The sequence below is a fragment of the Sinocyclocheilus rhinocerous genome, unplaced genomic scaffold, assembly GCF_001515625.1.
Source record: "Sinocyclocheilus rhinocerous isolate Xijiao unplaced genomic scaffold, SAMN03320098_v1.1 scaffold534, whole genome shotgun sequence".
NCBI classification, from domain to species: Eukaryota; Metazoa; Chordata; class Actinopteri; order Cypriniformes; family Cyprinidae; genus Sinocyclocheilus; species Sinocyclocheilus rhinocerous.
The window spans coordinates 1,376,796-1,394,981 of record NW_015646352.1 but is presented as its reverse complement, the minus strand read 5'-3'; the positions used below and the strand labels follow the sequence as shown (position 1 = coordinate 1,394,981).

Genomic DNA, 18,186 nt, shown 5'->3' with positions numbered 1-18,186 from the left:
TGGGGTGAATTATTCCTTTAATGTTAATAAAACACCAAACACAAAGAAAAATCAATCACTACTCTTGACTGAAAAACTTTAATACAGTTGATTTAATAGGAATCAATGTATATAGTGTTTTATTTTTATATTTGTTCATTAAATTTTTTTGAGTTAATAACAAAGATAAAATAATGACAAAGATTTTTATCTTCACCCACTTTGGCCTAAATATCTGCCATACGTTTTTATATTTTGTTACCTTGAAAGGCATTGTCTTTATAATAGGGAAATTAGTTTGGCTGTAATGCTCAAACAGCTTGCAAAATAGAAAAATAAACATGACAAAGAATCGTGATAAAATCGTGAATCGTGATATATAAAAAAAAATCATGATATTTTTTGCCATATCGCCCACCCCTAGCCGAGGGGGAACAAATCCATACAACAAGCAGATGCCAAAAAGACATTACCTGTGATACTAAGACGTTGTGGACAATGCTATGCTTCCAACTTTGTGGAAACAGTTTGGGGACGGCCCTTTTCTATTCCAGCATGGCTGTGCCCCAATGCACAAAGCAAGGTCCATAAAGGCATGGTTGGATGTGTTTGGTGTGGAGAACTTGACTGGCCCACACAAGAGCCCTGACCTCAACCCCATTGAACACCTTTGGGATGAACTGGAACGGAGATTGCGAGCCAGGCCTTCTCGTCCAAACTCAGGGCCTGACCTCTGAAACGCTCTACTGGATGAATGGGCAAAAACTCCCACAGAAACACTCCAAAATGTTATGGAAAGCCTTCCCAAAAAAATGGAAACTGTTATAGCTGCAAAGGTGGGACAAACTCCAGTGTAATGTCAGTGTATTTAGAATGTGATGTCTTTAAAGTCCCAATACCTTTGTCTATATATATAACTTTTACTCCCAAAAGATCACTGCAGAAAAACCTTCGCTTTAACACATTCAGTTAGCATGTGGTACCTACTTCGGCTACTACTTTCATTGTTTTTCTTTATTTTCAAAATAATGTTAAAAATCAGCAGAGCGCTAATATGCAGAGTTAGTATGTAAAAATTATACGATCAGTTGTGAGTCAGTGAAAAAAAATTGTAAATGAAAATATTATGAAAATTAAACAAGGCTTTCTGTGATTTTGCCATAAACATTTAGACAATGTCCTATAGTATTACACTTTGCAATTCTCATTTGTAATTCAATAGGTAGTGATTCCTGACAAAAGGACAAGCTTAGGAACAAGTTGTTTCATTGTTTCCCTTTGGAAAGACTTTGAAAGGTCAAGGAGAATGTCATTACAATACGAGACGAGACTCTTCTGTTCATTTTATTTAACTCAAATCTTGTCTCCAGGTTCAGAAAGCTGCTCCAGTAATCTGTGTTTAAATGTGTTCCAGTTGTCCGAACTATATCTGCGCCATTTTCCAGACAGAGGCTTTATCAAAGGAGTAGAGGCAGGCTTTAAATTTCAAACCAGAAAGTACAAAACACCTTGTAAATCAGCTACAATGAAAGTCTAAAACCATCACATAAACGATATGCCAACTGAGGTAAGAGAAAACACAGACCTCATGGTCGTTCTTCATAGCTACGCCTACTAATTATCAAGGGAAGGTTTGAGGATGGGAGGGTGTTTCAGGGGAAATGGGCATATGGACTTTCTTTGCATCACTTGCCTCTCAGTCAATTAGAATGATACTAAGAGAAAAAGTCCCCAGCACAGTACATTAGCCGCCAGTGATTTGAACATTTATCACTTTAGGACAACAGGCCACTGCGCTTGCCTGCATAATGGTCCTTACCACTTTAGGGGCCAAGCACAATGCTCATGTGGACATTACCACCTCTGTGCTCATCTAGTTCAGGCAGTGAAAACTTTGGATATTAAAGCCAATAAAAGCATGCATAGGTGACAATGAGTATATCATTAAAGACAATGTGAGCTGGTTAAATATGTTTAGATGAATGTTTTGCCTTGCATAGGGCAATGGAAGCATGCTTCAGAGTAAAACAAAAATATTTCTCTTATTGATGATTTATATATTGATGATGATATTTATTTATATGTATCCACAATTGCTACTTTGTCATAATTTTGACTTTCATAATTAAGACTTTTTTTTTTTAAATGTACACTTTCTCCGAATTGTGACTTTCTCACAATTGCAGTTTTATATCAAACTATTGCAACTATTTCTCACAATTGCAATTTTCTATCTTAGATTTGTTTTCCGGAGTGTAAACACAAAAGTTTCTCAGGGAAAATGTAGGGCTTTCTCGCTCTTGCATTTGCAACTTTATTTCTCATATTTGTGACTATGTTTCATAATGTGACTTTTTTTTATCACACAATTGTGACTATCTCTCTCAGTAGCAACTTATTTTTTACAACTGTAGTTCTGTGTCTCACATTTGCAACTAAATCATAATTGTCTTTACCCTTTGTTTTACTTTTTTTCTCTGAGACACTTAGTGTTTGACTTCTAAATGCAATAAAAAATGTGAACTGTAAGGTTCTTTTGCTTAAAATATAAAAATAAGCAACAAAATACTGAAGCACTAGACTTTACAGTAGCACTTTTCAGACAGCTGTCAGTCATATGCACAGACTTCTCCTGGGTCTGCGTCATTTGGGATCAACAAGCACCACAGCCTTATGATGTGTTATTCATAATGCTGAGAACTGACTAAAACACTTTGACTTGAAAAGTGCCGAGTGGCTTTTAGCTCTGCAGGTCCACTCCTGCCCTGGTCTCCAGCTGTTTTAAAGTCTGCTGACACAGCATGTGATTAACATATATTTGAGAGGTGGAAAATTTCACACCTGAGCTTTTAAACGGCATTTCGCTGTGCCGTATGTGTTCAAAACGAATTTTCTATCAGTGTTGCGGCTTTAGAATGAACTGTGATGTCTCGGGATAAACAGAAACATCATATGATGTATGCCAAAGTACTCAATGACCTCGTTGAATATCAGGACTGTCATGGAACTTTTTCAGCCCTTAAAAGAGAGCTTCCTGGCAACCTCAACCATTTCCTTAAGTAGTAAAAGCTGTCTCCGTGAGATATTAAATTGCCATCTGGCTTAATCACCGATAGGTTTGACTTAAGCCAGTGTTACCAAAATGACATCTGGACACAAAGCAGTTTCATACTGCGATAGTTACTTAAAGGGATAATTCACCCAAAAAAATGTAAAATGTCACCCTTATGTCTTTTTAAACCAGTATGCTGTCAGACTCATTACACTGCTATTTTCCATATGTATGTATGTATATACTGTATATATTTTTTTATTTAATTTAATAAGAATAAAAACAAACCATACATACCATGTGTTTCCTTGTGCAAATCTACTATATAACTTCAGTTGGCTTTTTTAATGGTGCTTTTAAGCTATACTATATGTATACTTCAAATATTTATACATTTTGCTTTTTTTATAAAAATAAATAACATTATACGGGTTTAGAACAACATGAGAGTGACTAAATAATGCAATAATTTTTTTGTTGTTGAGCAAACTACTGTATCCCTTTAAGATGACTAGCATATTTAGACTTGCAGGCAATCAGTCAGACCGCAGACAAAGGCTGTGATTTATCTGGTTGAGCTGTTTCACTTCTTCCTCTATATTTAACTGACTCTTAAATATATACTTCTGAACATCATGTCAGTGGATTCCGTGGGTGAAAAACTGGACGAAACAGTTTTGCCATTCCCCATCCATTTACCCCCTCTAAACATTTTTTTTCTCATCTTGTGCAAAGTCTGTGCCAAAGATGAACTGAAGCATTAACAAGCTCAAATGCTGCTGTTGTGTTTCTCTCACACAAGCCCCAAGCTTACTGGGGCAATACAGCCAAACAAACCTTCTGCCATATTTCACAGCCCCTTGAATTGTCGCAACCCCAGGCAGATCAATAGGTCGGGTGTCAAGATCACACACAGGTTAGTGAATGTGTGAGGTGCCAAACTAACAACTCAGCCTAGAAGGTCATCCTCTATAGACATTTATGGGTAGGTTTAGCCTTTGTATTGTTAGAAAGTGACTACTTTGGTTTGCCCTTTTGGTGAAGCATGCTGTTTTGTCCTTGGTGTCTGAATCAGTATCTACAGATGGTTTGCCAACAAATTAAACATAATTCAAAAAAACAACAACAAAGGCACACTAATTATTAAAAACCAGCAGTTTCATCGTAGAGTATATATATATATATATATATATACACAGTATATGTATGAAATATCCTGATAAATAAAGGCTTTTTAATAAAACTACTGATATTAGGATATCAGAAATTGATGCAAGGAGTGTGTATTTTAAGATGACCTTTTTTCTACAGATTTAAATAACCGTATTTGTAAGATAACTGAATAGCGCATGGGAAATAATTTTCATTATATGGCATAATTCCAGTGGGCATTAGTGCAGTCAGTCAGGATGCGTTAATGACATCTGCTGGTGTGGTTCTCTAACTTCCCTCTGATCAGACAGATATGCAGAGTATGCAGATGTTCAAAAGTTATTCTTGTAGATCAGTGTTCTTGTAGATTCTTAACCAGGGGGTCGAGGCCCGCTAGGGGGCTTCAACAAATGTTTAACATTTGTTAAACATTATTTAATTATAACAAAATTATTTAAAATGAGAAAAGGCGGACTTGGCGTTAGATTAAAAATAATATGCTGTGACCAAACTGGTGCAAACTCAAAAATTAAGTTAATAAAATATATATTTACAAGTCTTACCAAGTTGTTAAGATAATCTATTTTTTAAAAAGTAAATATATAAAGGTAATTGCAACTTTTTATCTCATGATTGGGATTGTTTTCAATTCCACGATATAAACTTACAATTGAGAAAAAAAGTCATAATGGTGAAATGTAAACTCAGAATTGTAAGGGGAAAAGTCTGAATTCGGACTTCTCACAATTCTGACTTTTACCCCCATGCTAATATGAGTCCACATCAGTAATTTCAAGCTTGGACTGCCATTACAATATGTATTTCCATTCAACACTAACGTAACTTTCCTGTTTAGAAATGTAATACTTCAATATTAAAATGTTGCCACGATTTTGCAAGATTTACAGTAACTTTAATTTCTTAGGTCATTACTTTTCACAACCCAAACATTAACTGAGAAATATAACATTAATGTTCATAATTGCCAGATGAGTTCACTGACTTTTGGAAGTCGAAGCATCAGTGTTTTCTCAGGCAAGGATCGTTCGGAGCGGGTTTCTCTCACTATTGTGAAATGGAAAACCCGAAATGGAGTAGGAGCAGAGCGTGATCATTACAGAACGCTATGAGCTGGTTGGGGAAATCACTCCCTTCCACTAATATATGCTGTTCCAGTCTGTACTTTGTTTGAAAATAAGTTACTCTATAATAATTACTTTTATAGAACTGTTGTACATTACGTTTATATACTGAAGATCAGCACGGTTGTGATTGCATACAGATATTCAGTATCAACACAGTGCGATACTGCTTGATTATGTAATATGGGGGGAAATATCTTCTTTTAAAAGACTGTTGGACCAGTCATAAAAATGCAGTTAATTCCTCATATTAAAAACATGAGCCCTCAAATCATTTCCTTGCATAAACAAGCATAACAGACGGAGGAGTTCCCAAAATCATCCTCCATGTCTCCTTAGTGCGCAGCCCCCTGAGATTCTTTTCTCCCGCTGCTGCAGCTCACGGCTGTTCAAACATTCGCGGTCTGTCTTTCTCCTCAGAGCGTCTCACCAAGAATGTCAGGCGTCTATGTCTAGGTTTTGTTTAAAGTCTGAATCTATTCTCTTTAAGTCTGAGCTCGGTTATCAAGGAGACCAAATAGGCATTTCTCAGTGTGAATATCCTTTGAGTAAAGTCAACATCTGAGTCTTCTGTCTCCGCGCTCGCCTTCAATCAATCTCGCGCTCCGCGGGCACGGGACTATCAGCGGTCCGCAATCTCCACATCTCCTCAGTGGGAATGGATACGGCGTCTTTGCTCTCTTTTAATCGTGAATGGACCCCAAAATAGACAAGTTTGGTCGATTAATGCTTCTGTTTGTTTTGACCGTCTTTTCCAGTTCTTTCACTGCGTTTTCTTGCTGGTACTAGACTCTAAACTTGTGTTTGGACAGGCAAAGAAAGGGAAATGATGGCAAAAGGCGGACTGGTTGTGCTGTTAGTTTTGTTGAATGTGCTTTTTATCCATACGGATGCGTTCAGAAGAGATACCGCAGAGAGACAGTGGAGCTCCGAGGGGGGTTTCTGCCGGATCTTGCGGACGCAGACGCGGGGCGCTCGGAGAGACGGACAGAACGAGTTTCGCCTCAGAGTTGAAGGAGACCCAGAAACTTACCAACCCGGGAGCACTTACAGAGGTTAGAGGTCACAAAATCTTGCTGTTTGGCCAATTTAAGAGGCGTTTAGTGCACCCCTGGGCAAAAACATAATGTTTGGAGTTTGTAAACATTGGTGCGTAAAACGTCATCTTTAGTGCATCTTCCACAAACCAGGTTGGCTGACACTAAAATGCTGAAAAGCGTTTCATATGGTGAATATGAGTACATATTGGAGAGAGTTTCGAAAAACGTATGTTTTTGGCATGTTTACCAAAGAGGACATTCGAATAATGGAGACTGGGAGTTTAACACATTGTCTTTTTTTGGCTGGATGCCTCAAATTTCGATGTAATATTCACAAATTTGTCTGCTTAAAGTAGGTTAAACGTACAACTTATAGCTTTACTGTAAATTAGTGTCAAGGATGAAAAGTGCTGTAGTTACAACACTGCCATACTATATAGAAATGTTCTATTGGATATTTTTAATTGATACTTTTGGCATGGATTTATTTTGATAATCACATTCATGTGTTCAAATCTCACTGCCATTTTATTTAAAACATTTTCATTCAAAACACTGAATAACAAATATAGAAATATTTTAAACTCTAAGCGTACGACCCTAACAAGTGTTGCAACTGTATTCTGTATTGTTTAGTCCCTTTTTTTAGTATAAAAGTGTGTTACAGCCACAATGTCTCGTCAGTCCTTCTATTTCTAGTTTTTTTATGTAGATTTAATATTGTCATACACTATGTCAAATGAAACCTGCTGATTCAGATGAAACCAGTTCTGCAATTTAATGTCCATTATAATTGGGTTTTCAATCATAATAATATGAAATTATACTTTCAAAATGTGTTTTTGTCCTATAAATCCTTTGTTTTCACACAGTTGATAGCTTTTACTGTCACCTTAGAAGGATCATGTTCATTTCTAACCGGTTAAACTGTTACAAACTGTTATTAACCAGTCCTTCCTACACAAGTGAGAATTAGTTCGAAAACATTACAACTGTTATTTTTCAGTATAACCTGGGTTATATTTGAATGTTTATGTGATAATTTACCTGTCAGGATAATTTTAATATCAAAACGCTCCATAACCTGATATTCACTGCAATTTGGATTTGTGTAAGTGGCCTTCATTAAGCAGCAGATGCCTTTTTATGAGGGTGTTATGCCCAGCGTGTTTGTACATGCATATGTATTCAACGCTCCATGTGAAAAGCACTTGCACAACCCACACACTTACATGCAAATGTACGTGCCAAATGCGAGAGCAGTTCGCGACTTGCCCTGGCACACTGTTGAGATCTGACCTACTGTTAAGCTCATTTCTGGTACCTCTGACCTATATTTTGTTCTCTCTCTCTCTATCCAGTGAGTTTGTATGCCTCCAGCCCATCTTACTTTCGTGGCTTTACCCTCATTGCTCTGAAGGAAGGAAGGGAGGGCGTCACTCCTGATGATTACGCTGGCACTTTCAAGGTGAGGGATTGCAGTGACCTCGTATAACCGCCTTGAACTGTGGCAGTCAAAGATGACAGTCTAATTGCAGTCTATGCAAAATTTGCAGTTTATGTTGGGTTGCTTCGGCACGTCTGTATTTAGACGTGGTATGTTTTAGGAAGAAAAATGATCATTAACCCTTTGATGCATGAAATAAATAAAAAAACACAACTTTCTTCAAAACAGCGTGATCATACACAATTTTTTTTATTCTTGCCCAAAATGTTAACTTGGTGCATCAGCACTTTTATTGGCCAGATTCATTTTATGTTGTCATTAAAAAAAAAAACATAAACAAACTAACATATAAAGAGGAAAGCTATGGAATTAATAATCATTGTATTCTTTTTGGTTGTGTGATCATTCCCAATCTTCTTTTTTTTTCAATCTTTCTTCTTCTTTTTTTTTAACCCAAAATTGTGTATTTTTGAGGTAATATTCCAGATGTACTTGGTGCATCAACACTTTTATTGGCCACTTTGATTTGATGTCGTCATTACAAAACACTAACATATAAAGAGAAAAGTAATATTATTGACTCTACAAAGTGGCTTTCAACAGCATATTTCTTGTTATTTTTCAGTCTTGAGTATCAAGTTTTCTTTAGACTTTTGGGAGACAAAATGTTTTAAAATATGTATATTAATATACTGTAGCTATATACTGTGTGTATATATATATATATATATAGAGAGAGAGAGAGAGAGAGAGAGAGAGAGAAAGAGAGAAAGAGAGTAATAATTATATTGCATTATTTTAATTATTATTTATTTATGTGATCATCTTTTTTTTTTCTTCACCCAAAATTATGCATTTTGAGATAATATTCCAGGGGTACTTGGTGCATCAACACTTCTGTTGGTGGTCTTTGATTTTATGTTGCCTTAAGTAAAAAAAAAAACACTAACATATAATGAGAAAAGTTATGGAATTAAAGGTCAAAGGAAATCACCCCTGATTAGATAAAAATGGCTGTAGTGGACATCATGCATCAGAGGTTTAAGTGTTTTAAGGATTTCAGATCCATCTTTTGCCAGCAAGCAGTATTGTGTGAAGTAGTCTCAGACATGCTGCTCCTCATTGGTAACACACTGACTGTCTCAGAGCCGTGTCCTCTCTGAAAGACAGGACCCCTATCATTTAGTGCTCTCCACATCAAGCCGCAGTGCTTCCCAGACTGAAGCAGGAAGGCTTTCTCCCCCCAGATCTCATTAGCTGTGGTCGGCGCTCTGCACTCCTTACCACTGTGTTTTTCAGTGCACAGATTGCCTGGTGGATGTTAGCAGACATTCTCTGTTGAGGTCTTTAACTGGGGATTCTCGTCTTGACAGACTAAATTGAATGAACGAAAAACACAACAAAGGCAACTGCAAAAGGACAAGAGACAAAATGACAAAAGCCGTGGGTTTGTTCTAAATGTATATGGAGCAATGACGAAAAATGATGTTCGATGTGTTGAAAATGAAAATTCTTTTTAAAATGTTCAAAACACAAGTGCAATTTTTTTTAGAAATGTAATCTTTGTATTCATTTTGGTTTCATAAATTTTAGATTTTTTTTATAGTTTATATATTTTTATAGTTGACTCTAAAAAGTGGCTTTCAGACACTGTTCATGGCATTTGTTTGTTTGTTTTGCAAGTGAATCATGTATTTATCTTAGGGTTACACCATTTAGTCTTGACTTGCGTTTAAAAAAGTCGAAATATGACTATACACAGTCTACAGGAGTGTTCTCTGTAAAATAATTTCATGTTTTACATTTTTATTGTCTTCCTGTGTGTTGGTTATGCCACACTGCCTTAGTATATAGACATATACATAATATATATATATATATGTGTGTGTGTGTGTGTGTGTGTGTGTGTGTGGATTTAATGTTACAGTATATTTCTGTAAATTGCTATTTTATTTGAAACCTGATTTTTAGTATTTTGTATAGAAATATTAACCATGAAATATACTTGAATTTTACTTGAATATTTTTTTTTACTAGAATTCAGAAATGTAAAATATTTTTCATTCAAGTTCTTTATTTTACTGAAGCCCTGTTTATATTTTTTGTATAAAGTATTTTTGAATGGAATAGTCCAGGATTTAAAAAGTGAGCAGCATCTCGTTTTTTTATATTTATATATACAATATATTCTGTGATATAATGTCTGAGAGAAACATTAACGTGTCCTCTGTAGTATAATGACACAATTTATAACATGAGAATCTATTTTTACAAGCCCAAGTTTAGCAGGGAGCTCGACCCATTTATTAGGTTGCTCTTGTGTAATGTAATTTTTGCCCATTGAAAATGATTGCATTCGCATTTGCTGGGTGAAGCTTTAAATCTATGAGATGTTCATTCTACTTCAGTTCAGTAATTTGATCAATGACTTGACCGTGACCTGCATTATCTCCAGGGTAAAACCTTTCTGGGTGTTTTCTGCATTACATTTTGCTGTTTCATTGAAGTGTTTTAGATGTTAAACTCAGAAAAGTTTTCGTTTGCAGACGTAACCTCATTCCGAGTTGTTTGCTACCCATGTCTGTTAACCGTGGCTTTCAAAATATTCATATTCATCAGTCATCATGACAGTTCATATACAAAGCTGTTGCACTTCTTATGCTACCACGAATTGACAAACAACTCTCAAGCCAAACCAGCAAGGTCGAAATAAGCATCATGACATCTCGCCATTCGTTTCACTTAATCTCTCCAAGGAACCACTTGAAGACGAGACGTCCCCAATTCCTTCAGGAGGCGTGGTTATTCACTCAAGCCACGGAGTTTTGTGCTTGCGAGAGAGACAAACTGAAAGAGGGAGAGTTTAAGAGAGCAAACAGAAAACTGCTTTCGCTGTCCCTCAGGAGCAGGGCCACACAGTCTCGCCAGAAGCCACAATTAAAACAAACACGCCTCTCCTCTCCTCTGTTTTGTACAACTTTCCCCCAGCTGGTTTGCAGCATTTTTAAGGCAGCCACTTACAGCCCCTTTTTACCCAGGAAACAATGCACCGGGCTGCTTGGCCTGCATGGCCTCTTTTAAAATAAACACTTGGAGAGCGACTGTTGCACAGTCCTACAGCTCAAGCATATCTTTACAAAGTTTAGCTGAGTTTCCCTATCAATTCAGAAGTTTCCGGTTCACTGTTTTGTTTTTAGTCTGAACAAGGGTGTGACAAAGTTGCTTAAGATGCCAAAATTGCAGCTTTTACTTTCTTTGCAGAAATGAAGGACAGAACCAGAGGATACTGTGTGCAGATTTGGGTTTGCATGACTGTATGTGTGTGAAAGAGTGGGAAGTGGAAATGGAGAGAACGAGAGAGAGTGAGAAAGAGGGAGGAAGAACTTAATGCACCACGCGCATGGATTTTACTCTTCGATGGACATTTGGCAGCGATTTCGTTTTGAAACATGCAAACAAAATTGTGCTTTTCCATCCCCACTGGAATTTTCCATCACTTGGACAATGTGATTTTACAAACAGTAGCTTTAATATATATCTGGAAGACATATATTACATGTACTCCACTGGAATTTTCCATCACTTGGACAATGTGATTTTACAAACAGAAGCTTTAATATATATCTGGAAGACATATATTACATGTACTTTTATTTATTTATTTATTTATTTATTTTTAACTTATAAAAATGTGCAAAAGTACATATGGGACAAATAATAATAATTATATATATTTTTTTAGCTCTTTTCTATAAATTCTAGGGTGAATTTACTAAATGGTTTTGCATGAGGTATTTCAGGGCTCATTTATTAAGCACTCAAAATCTCATTCAACCAGACAGTGACTGTTTTTTGCTGTCATTCTTTTTTAGCATAAATACACTACGTTCTTTGTAAATTAGGCTTATTATATAACTTTTTTCACAAAGCTCAGTGCTCTTTGGCGCAATTCTCTTTACAATATTACCGCCTGAGGAAAGCGAGTGATTAAACAATGTTATAAAAATGGAAGTTTAAAATACATTTTTAGTTATAATGGAAGCAGTAATTCATCGAATGATGACCAAATGATAAAGAAGAGCGTTATAATCAGGCGTTTAATCAACATTTTAAAAAGCCAATTCATGTGTGTGGATTAGAGCAGTGCATTTTTCTCAATTACTGATTTTTTTTTAATTTTTTTTTTCAAAAGTTGCAACAAATGTTGAAGGGCCTAGTAGATAAGTGTGTCAAGATGTTGCCTCGTGGGTTATCATGAGCTCTAGGTTTAAGTAGCACAGAACCGTCAGTTACAAATATTTGTCCTCTGCACTGAAAGATGTTGAAAGGGCTGTCATGTACAGTTAGTCATCTTGGCCCACAAAATGAAATTTGATTCTACATCACTGAGCTCATTTACGGTACTAGTTTACTGTTTATTTGGAAACTGTTGCATAATTGGACTAAAAAAATGAAATTAATTAGATTTTTGGAATTCTGAATGCCATTTGTTTTTGTTTTATTTCCAAGGCTCTCCTAAAAATGAAAATTATTTACTCATCCTTGTGATGTTTCAAATGTGTATGCTCTTATTCTGCCATGGAACAAAAATGACATTTCATAGTGTATAACAGTCTGTGTAACTTCATAAAAGTAAAAGAAAAAATGAATAAAATAAAAGTGGTCCACATGACTAGGTGCACTATATTTCAAGTCTTTTAAATGATACTGTAGATATTTATGCTATATACTACTACATTAAAAAGTTTTAGCTGATTAAAAATGTCAATACAAACATTTATGTTACCGAAAGATTTATTTCTGTTCTTTCTATTCCTCAAATAAATCTAAAAAAAAGTATCATAGTTTCCACAAAACATTAAGCAGCAGATCTGTTTTCAGCATAATAATAATAATAAGAAATGTTTCTTGAGCACCAAATCAGCATACTAGAATGATTTCTGTAGGATCATGTTATTCTGAAGGATCTTATTATTTACATCACAGGAATAAATTACATTAAATACATTATATAAAAATAATATAATATATTATGTTAAATATAAATTTTATAAATATGAAAAAAACAACAGCTTTTAAATTATAATAATAATATTGCACAGTTTTACTGTTTTTTTTTTTTTTTGATCAAATGAAAGCAGCCTTGATGAACATACGAGACTTCTTTTAAAAACATTAAATAAGTTACAATGTTCCCTGTTCCACAGCTTATTGATGAAAGTGACACGCAGTTTATGACCAACTGCCCCCCGGCCGTCACAGAGAGCATTCCCAGAAGACGCACAAGGATACAGGTGTTCTGGACAGCGCCACCTTCTGGCAGTGGTTGTGTCACTCTCAAGTGAGTTATTGTATTATTTTTATTTTTACTATTATTCTGGTCTTGGATAGCAATAAATGAATGAGAAGAATCCATGGATTTAGGCTGATAGATGAAAGTCTGTGGTACTGAACTGATAGATTGTTGAATAAATAGAAAAGAAAACAGACAGAACAGGGGGTACAGTCTGGGGCTCTATACTGAGTTTAGTGTCTAGAATACAATACTGAGTCTTGAGTGCTTGTCTCATTTAGTCAGTGTTTTATCAGTCACGTTCTGGGAAAGTATTGAAAAAGGAAAACAGTCTTTTCCAATAATATCTGAAGCCGAGTAAACAGAAATAAATTTAGGGCCATCGATAGAAGATGTGATTATGATTGACTGATGTTGGGCAGTTATTGTATGTTAATCTTGAGCCATTGAAATTGCCCTTGAGTGGTCCCATCATCTGGAGGCTGCGAATCAGATGATTATGAAAATTTAAAAAAGCTTTGAAAGCTTTAAAATATTCTGAGAATCCAAACAACATCCTCCCACTTGAGTTCCCTTTACATACAGCAAGCGCACAAGCACACAACAGTGGTCTTCAACCAAACAAAATCTGAATTATCTGTCGGTGTTGTGGTGTTTCCACTCCACCCCCTCATGCTTTCATGCTGTCTTCTCCCACTCCTTTTGAGGTTATAAACAACTTTAAGTGTGTTTGATGCATTAAAGACATCTGAAAGTCTCTCTTTTCGCTCCAAGTTGGACACGTTGCGGTGCGTATATGCATTTTTCAACATTATGGGTGCCAACCCTCAAAACACCCTTTACAACAACTCTCACTTTCTGAAAGCCTCTGAATGCCACTCTGTTGGCCTGTTTACACTTGTTGTGAACCAGTGATGTCTATAATACCAGGAAAAAGCTATCCGTTAACATTCTCATTCATTTTAATGTGAAGTATGCCATTTGATATCTGCCAGTTTTGCTCATGGACACTCAGTTCTGGACTGTTTTTGAGCCAATCACCTGAGCCCTTGAAGAGCTTCAAATATTGTAAGCGTAACGTGCTTGTCTGACATGCAAGAACCAATGAGTTTTGTTCTCACGTGTCACGCAAACCCGTTTGAGGTTCCACAAGAACCAGTGAGATGTGTTCTTGTGCATCACGCAAGCACATTTGAGGTTTCGCAAGAACTAATAAGGTTTGTTTTCATATGTCATGCAAGCATGTTTGAGGTGTTTCAAGAACCAGTGAGGTTTGTTCTCACGTGTCAAGTTCGGTCATGCAGTTGTGTCTCTTCAGAAGACCTGCACTGTGTCCAAATATGCCTACTTCCATACTGTATAGTAGGTGAAAAACAGTGTGTGAAAAGAGTAGTATGTCCAAAAAACAGTCGAAAAGTACCCGGCTGACCTACTACTTTTGCCGAGATTCTGAAGTGTGCATGGATACTCAATGGACACTTTATTCATACCACCCAAATTAATAAAACTATATAGAACATATTTTTTTTAACGGATATGAAGTAATTTTTAAATCAAATGTAGTATCTACTAGACATTATGCGATTTTGAGCGCAGATTTGGATTATGCCGCTCGATTCATATGGATTACTTTTACAATGTCTTTATGAACTTTTTGAAGATTTTTCAAAGTTTTGGTGGAATGGACTTTCGATGGAGAAACAGAAATCTCTCAGGTTTAAATATAAGGTTCAAATATCTTCATGTGTGTTTCGAAGTTGAATGAAAGTCTTCTGGATTTGAAATCAAGTGAGGGTGAATAATTGATGACAGAATTTTCATTTTTGGGTAAACTTGCAACACAATCACATGGTAATTCATGTCTATTTTACATTTGGGGAATTGGTGGCTAATTCATAATTTGTACAATCTCATTCATACACTGAGATGATCTGCTTACGCCCCAGTGACTTATATTTAGGTTTAGGGTCAGGGGTGGATCATGCTTACATTTTTTTTTTCTACAAATTTTACATTTTCATACAATGTTAATACAAGATTGCCATATTGTAAAATATTTGTTTTCTCGTGAGATCTGGTTGGAACTAAACCTTTAAACCCTTTGTTGTAGTGCAATGGATGATTGACAGTTGAGTAGGCAATCCATAATATTTTCACAGTATTTCAACAGGTTTGTGGCTTGAACTTTTTTCCATTGAAACAGTGCATCTAAAAGTGATGCAACTGCTTAAATGAGCCCCTGAATGTCTTTTTAGTTTACTTAGTAAAGCAGATTTTAATCTGCTTGTGTAGCAGTTGTGAAATGAAATTGATGTAGAGACAATTATAACCTTCACAGTATGAGTATTTATGAGCTAGCGTCCTCCTGCACGGTTTTCTCATTCTCTCCTGTTCTCTTTCTATCACCCACTTACTCATTCATCCTTTTCATCCCGTCTCTGTCCCCCTGTCCCCTGTCTTTTTTTAACTTCTCAAAAAGGATAGCAGTCTCTCCTTCACCTCACTTGGAACCCATATAACCTACCCAGGTCTCGTCTCCGTCCATCTGTGAACTCAAGGAATTATTATTGTAGCTTTTAATTTACCCATCTGTCTTATTAGGGCAGGGATGTCTGTTTTTTTCCAATAAACATTTTCAGGGAAGCATCTGCTGTGCCAACGTGAATCTGAATCTGCTGTCACTTTGCCTTGGCGTGTCAGAACCGTGGAGACATTGCACCTTGTAGCACCGGGCCGAATGCCAGCGCTCAGGCTCCGAAACACTACTGGCAACAGCGCCCAATGAACATCAAATAAAAGTGCAATTACATCTGGAATCCCTCCAGCACTTTTCTAGTGAAATGTCAAACAGACCAGGGATTGGAAGGAAGTTTTGATCTGGATTTTGTTTCCTTTGATTCTTTGGTGCCATCAAGCTGTGGAAGGCAGTTAAGATGTGGTAGACATGATGGTTTTGTTGACAAGCTTTGGTACTCTGAAGATAAATGGCTTAGATGAGACGATCAAGACCAAATACCAACAGAGGAGACGTCTTAAGAAGTTTTGAGAAGAATGGATCAAGACTTGAGCAGTCATACTTAGTTGACCACTGTTAAGGGTCCATGAACATATGTGTTTGGATTACAGGCATAACCTGTGATTTGTCACATAAATATTCTACAAACATTCACATTTTTTCTCTGTATGAGACAATTTATTGCCATCAGTATTGTTTTGCACATATGTGACCCTGGACCACAAAACCAGTCTTAAGTGTAAATTTTTCAAAATTGAGATTTGTACATAATCTGAAATCTGAATAAATAAGGTTTGTTAGGATAGGACAATATTTGGCCGAGATACAACTATTTGAAAATCTGGAATGTGAGGGTGCAAAAAAATAAAAATAGTCAACTGTCAAACAGTGCGCTACTCTGCAGTAGTTCAATAATATAAATATATCTTATGATTTGATCCCACTTTGTTTACTTTATTTTAGCTACTAACCTAACAACAAAATCGGGTGGCAATTCGTTTTGTTTCTTTTGCATTGTGTTTGCAGTGAAAGGGCCATGAAGAGGAACAGCATTCAAGGTTCTTTTCTATGTCAAATTGGGTTGTTACTCAATTTCTGAAAATGCAATTTGTAAAGCCCAGATGAGCCAAAAATCTGTCATATTCCAGACACCTTCACATTTTAATAAGGCCAGCACCAGATTCTCTTGTAAGCCACCCACATAAAACATGTGGGATTATTCTCAGGAGGGCATAGCGTTATGGTCAGACCTACCGCATGCCACATCCTTGACTGACAGCAACGGCAATGGGCTCTAGTGGGACAGTAGCAGGACTCGCCATTGATATTCCACATGGGTCGATTTAAGCTGAGTGTGGCTCAGTCTCTGGGGTACTCCATCAGCGGCAGCTTTAAAAGAGATTCAAACCTCCACCGCCCCCTGAACATAGATGGTACTCTTGAATACATTTGCTTTTTCCTCCAACTCTTGCTAAACATATTGACATCAGTTGATGTCTCTATATGGCTTCATTTTAAAAGCCGAACTGTTTAAAGCATTCAGGATACTGACTGGAGTCATTGAAATATGCTCTCGGGTAGTAGCATTTTGCAAATGTAGCATTATGCGCGGAAGCCTTTGTTAAAAAGATGCATTGTCTGTTCCCACTACAATACAATTTTGAGTGCGATAATGGTGGTACAGTAAATGTAAAAGCGCACTTTCTCAGAACTATATCTAAAAGACAGACAAAAGGCAGAAAAAGTTGGATGAACATTGTATTGTCTTCATTACAGGGCCAGTGTTGTACAGCGAAGAATCATTTTCTTCCAAGATGAGGGCTCACTTACCAAAAAACTCTGCGAGAAAGGTAATTTTTAAAGCTGAGTTTCTCATGCACATCCCCACTGATAGCATTTTTAAATCTACAAAGTTTATTTTTTTTCCTGGCATGAACAGACCTCTTTTTCTGTCATCTGTTTTTGATGTTTCTAAATAAAATATGCCTTGTAAATGGTTGTGTTTATTCATTCCACATCAATTTTTGTATGTTTAATGTTTATATAGAGTGTGTGTGGAAGGAGGCAGTTAAATGCACATGTGCATTGTTATGTGACAAGAAAAGGAGAAACGTAGATTCTCAGCAGTTGGTTGAAAATAAGGATGTAAAATGGAAATAATGGACACAGTGCAATTGAAGTTAAATAACTATCATCTTCTGAACGTTGCAGATCCAGCTGCGATGACTGAAAAACCCATGCAAGAGTGCTGTGCTTGTGGAACAGCCAAGTATAGAGTCACTTTCTATGGAAACTGGTCTGAGAAGGTGCATCCCAAAGACTACCCAAGTAAGAACAAACCCTTTGTGACACATGAGCACAATACTCGCATCAGTGTTGCTATTGTTAATTAAAACAAACATTTTAAAAGTGTTCATTTATTGAAATAAAGCTGGAATAAAGTAGAAATATTAGAGAACTTCAACTTAAAAAGCTTAACAATCAAAAAGGGTGCTAAATGAAATGTTTACATTGAAGTACTAAAATGACTAAAGATAAAACTAAAATGAATGTAAATTAAATATAA

General features: G+C 36.3%; 1 protein-coding gene across 1 annotated transcript in view; it reads left to right on the top strand.

The window, feature by feature from the left end:
• The first annotated feature begins 5,651 nt into the window (after positions 1 to 5,651).
• LOC107707403 (spondin-1-like) overlaps positions 5,652 to 18,186 on the top strand; it is a 66,494-nt gene continuing 53,959 nt past the window's right edge. The window contains exons 1-5 of the mRNA XM_016511391.1: positions 5,652 to 6,380; positions 7,727 to 7,833; positions 13,020 to 13,153; positions 17,397 to 17,470; positions 17,832 to 17,948. Of these exons, the coding sequence (XP_016366877.1) occupies positions 6,152 to 6,380; positions 7,727 to 7,833; positions 13,020 to 13,153; positions 17,397 to 17,470; positions 17,832 to 17,948 (661 nt within the window). The 5' untranslated portion in view covers positions 5,652 to 6,151. The remainder of the gene's footprint in view (positions 6,381 to 7,726; positions 7,834 to 13,019; positions 13,154 to 17,396; positions 17,471 to 17,831; positions 17,949 to 18,186) is intronic.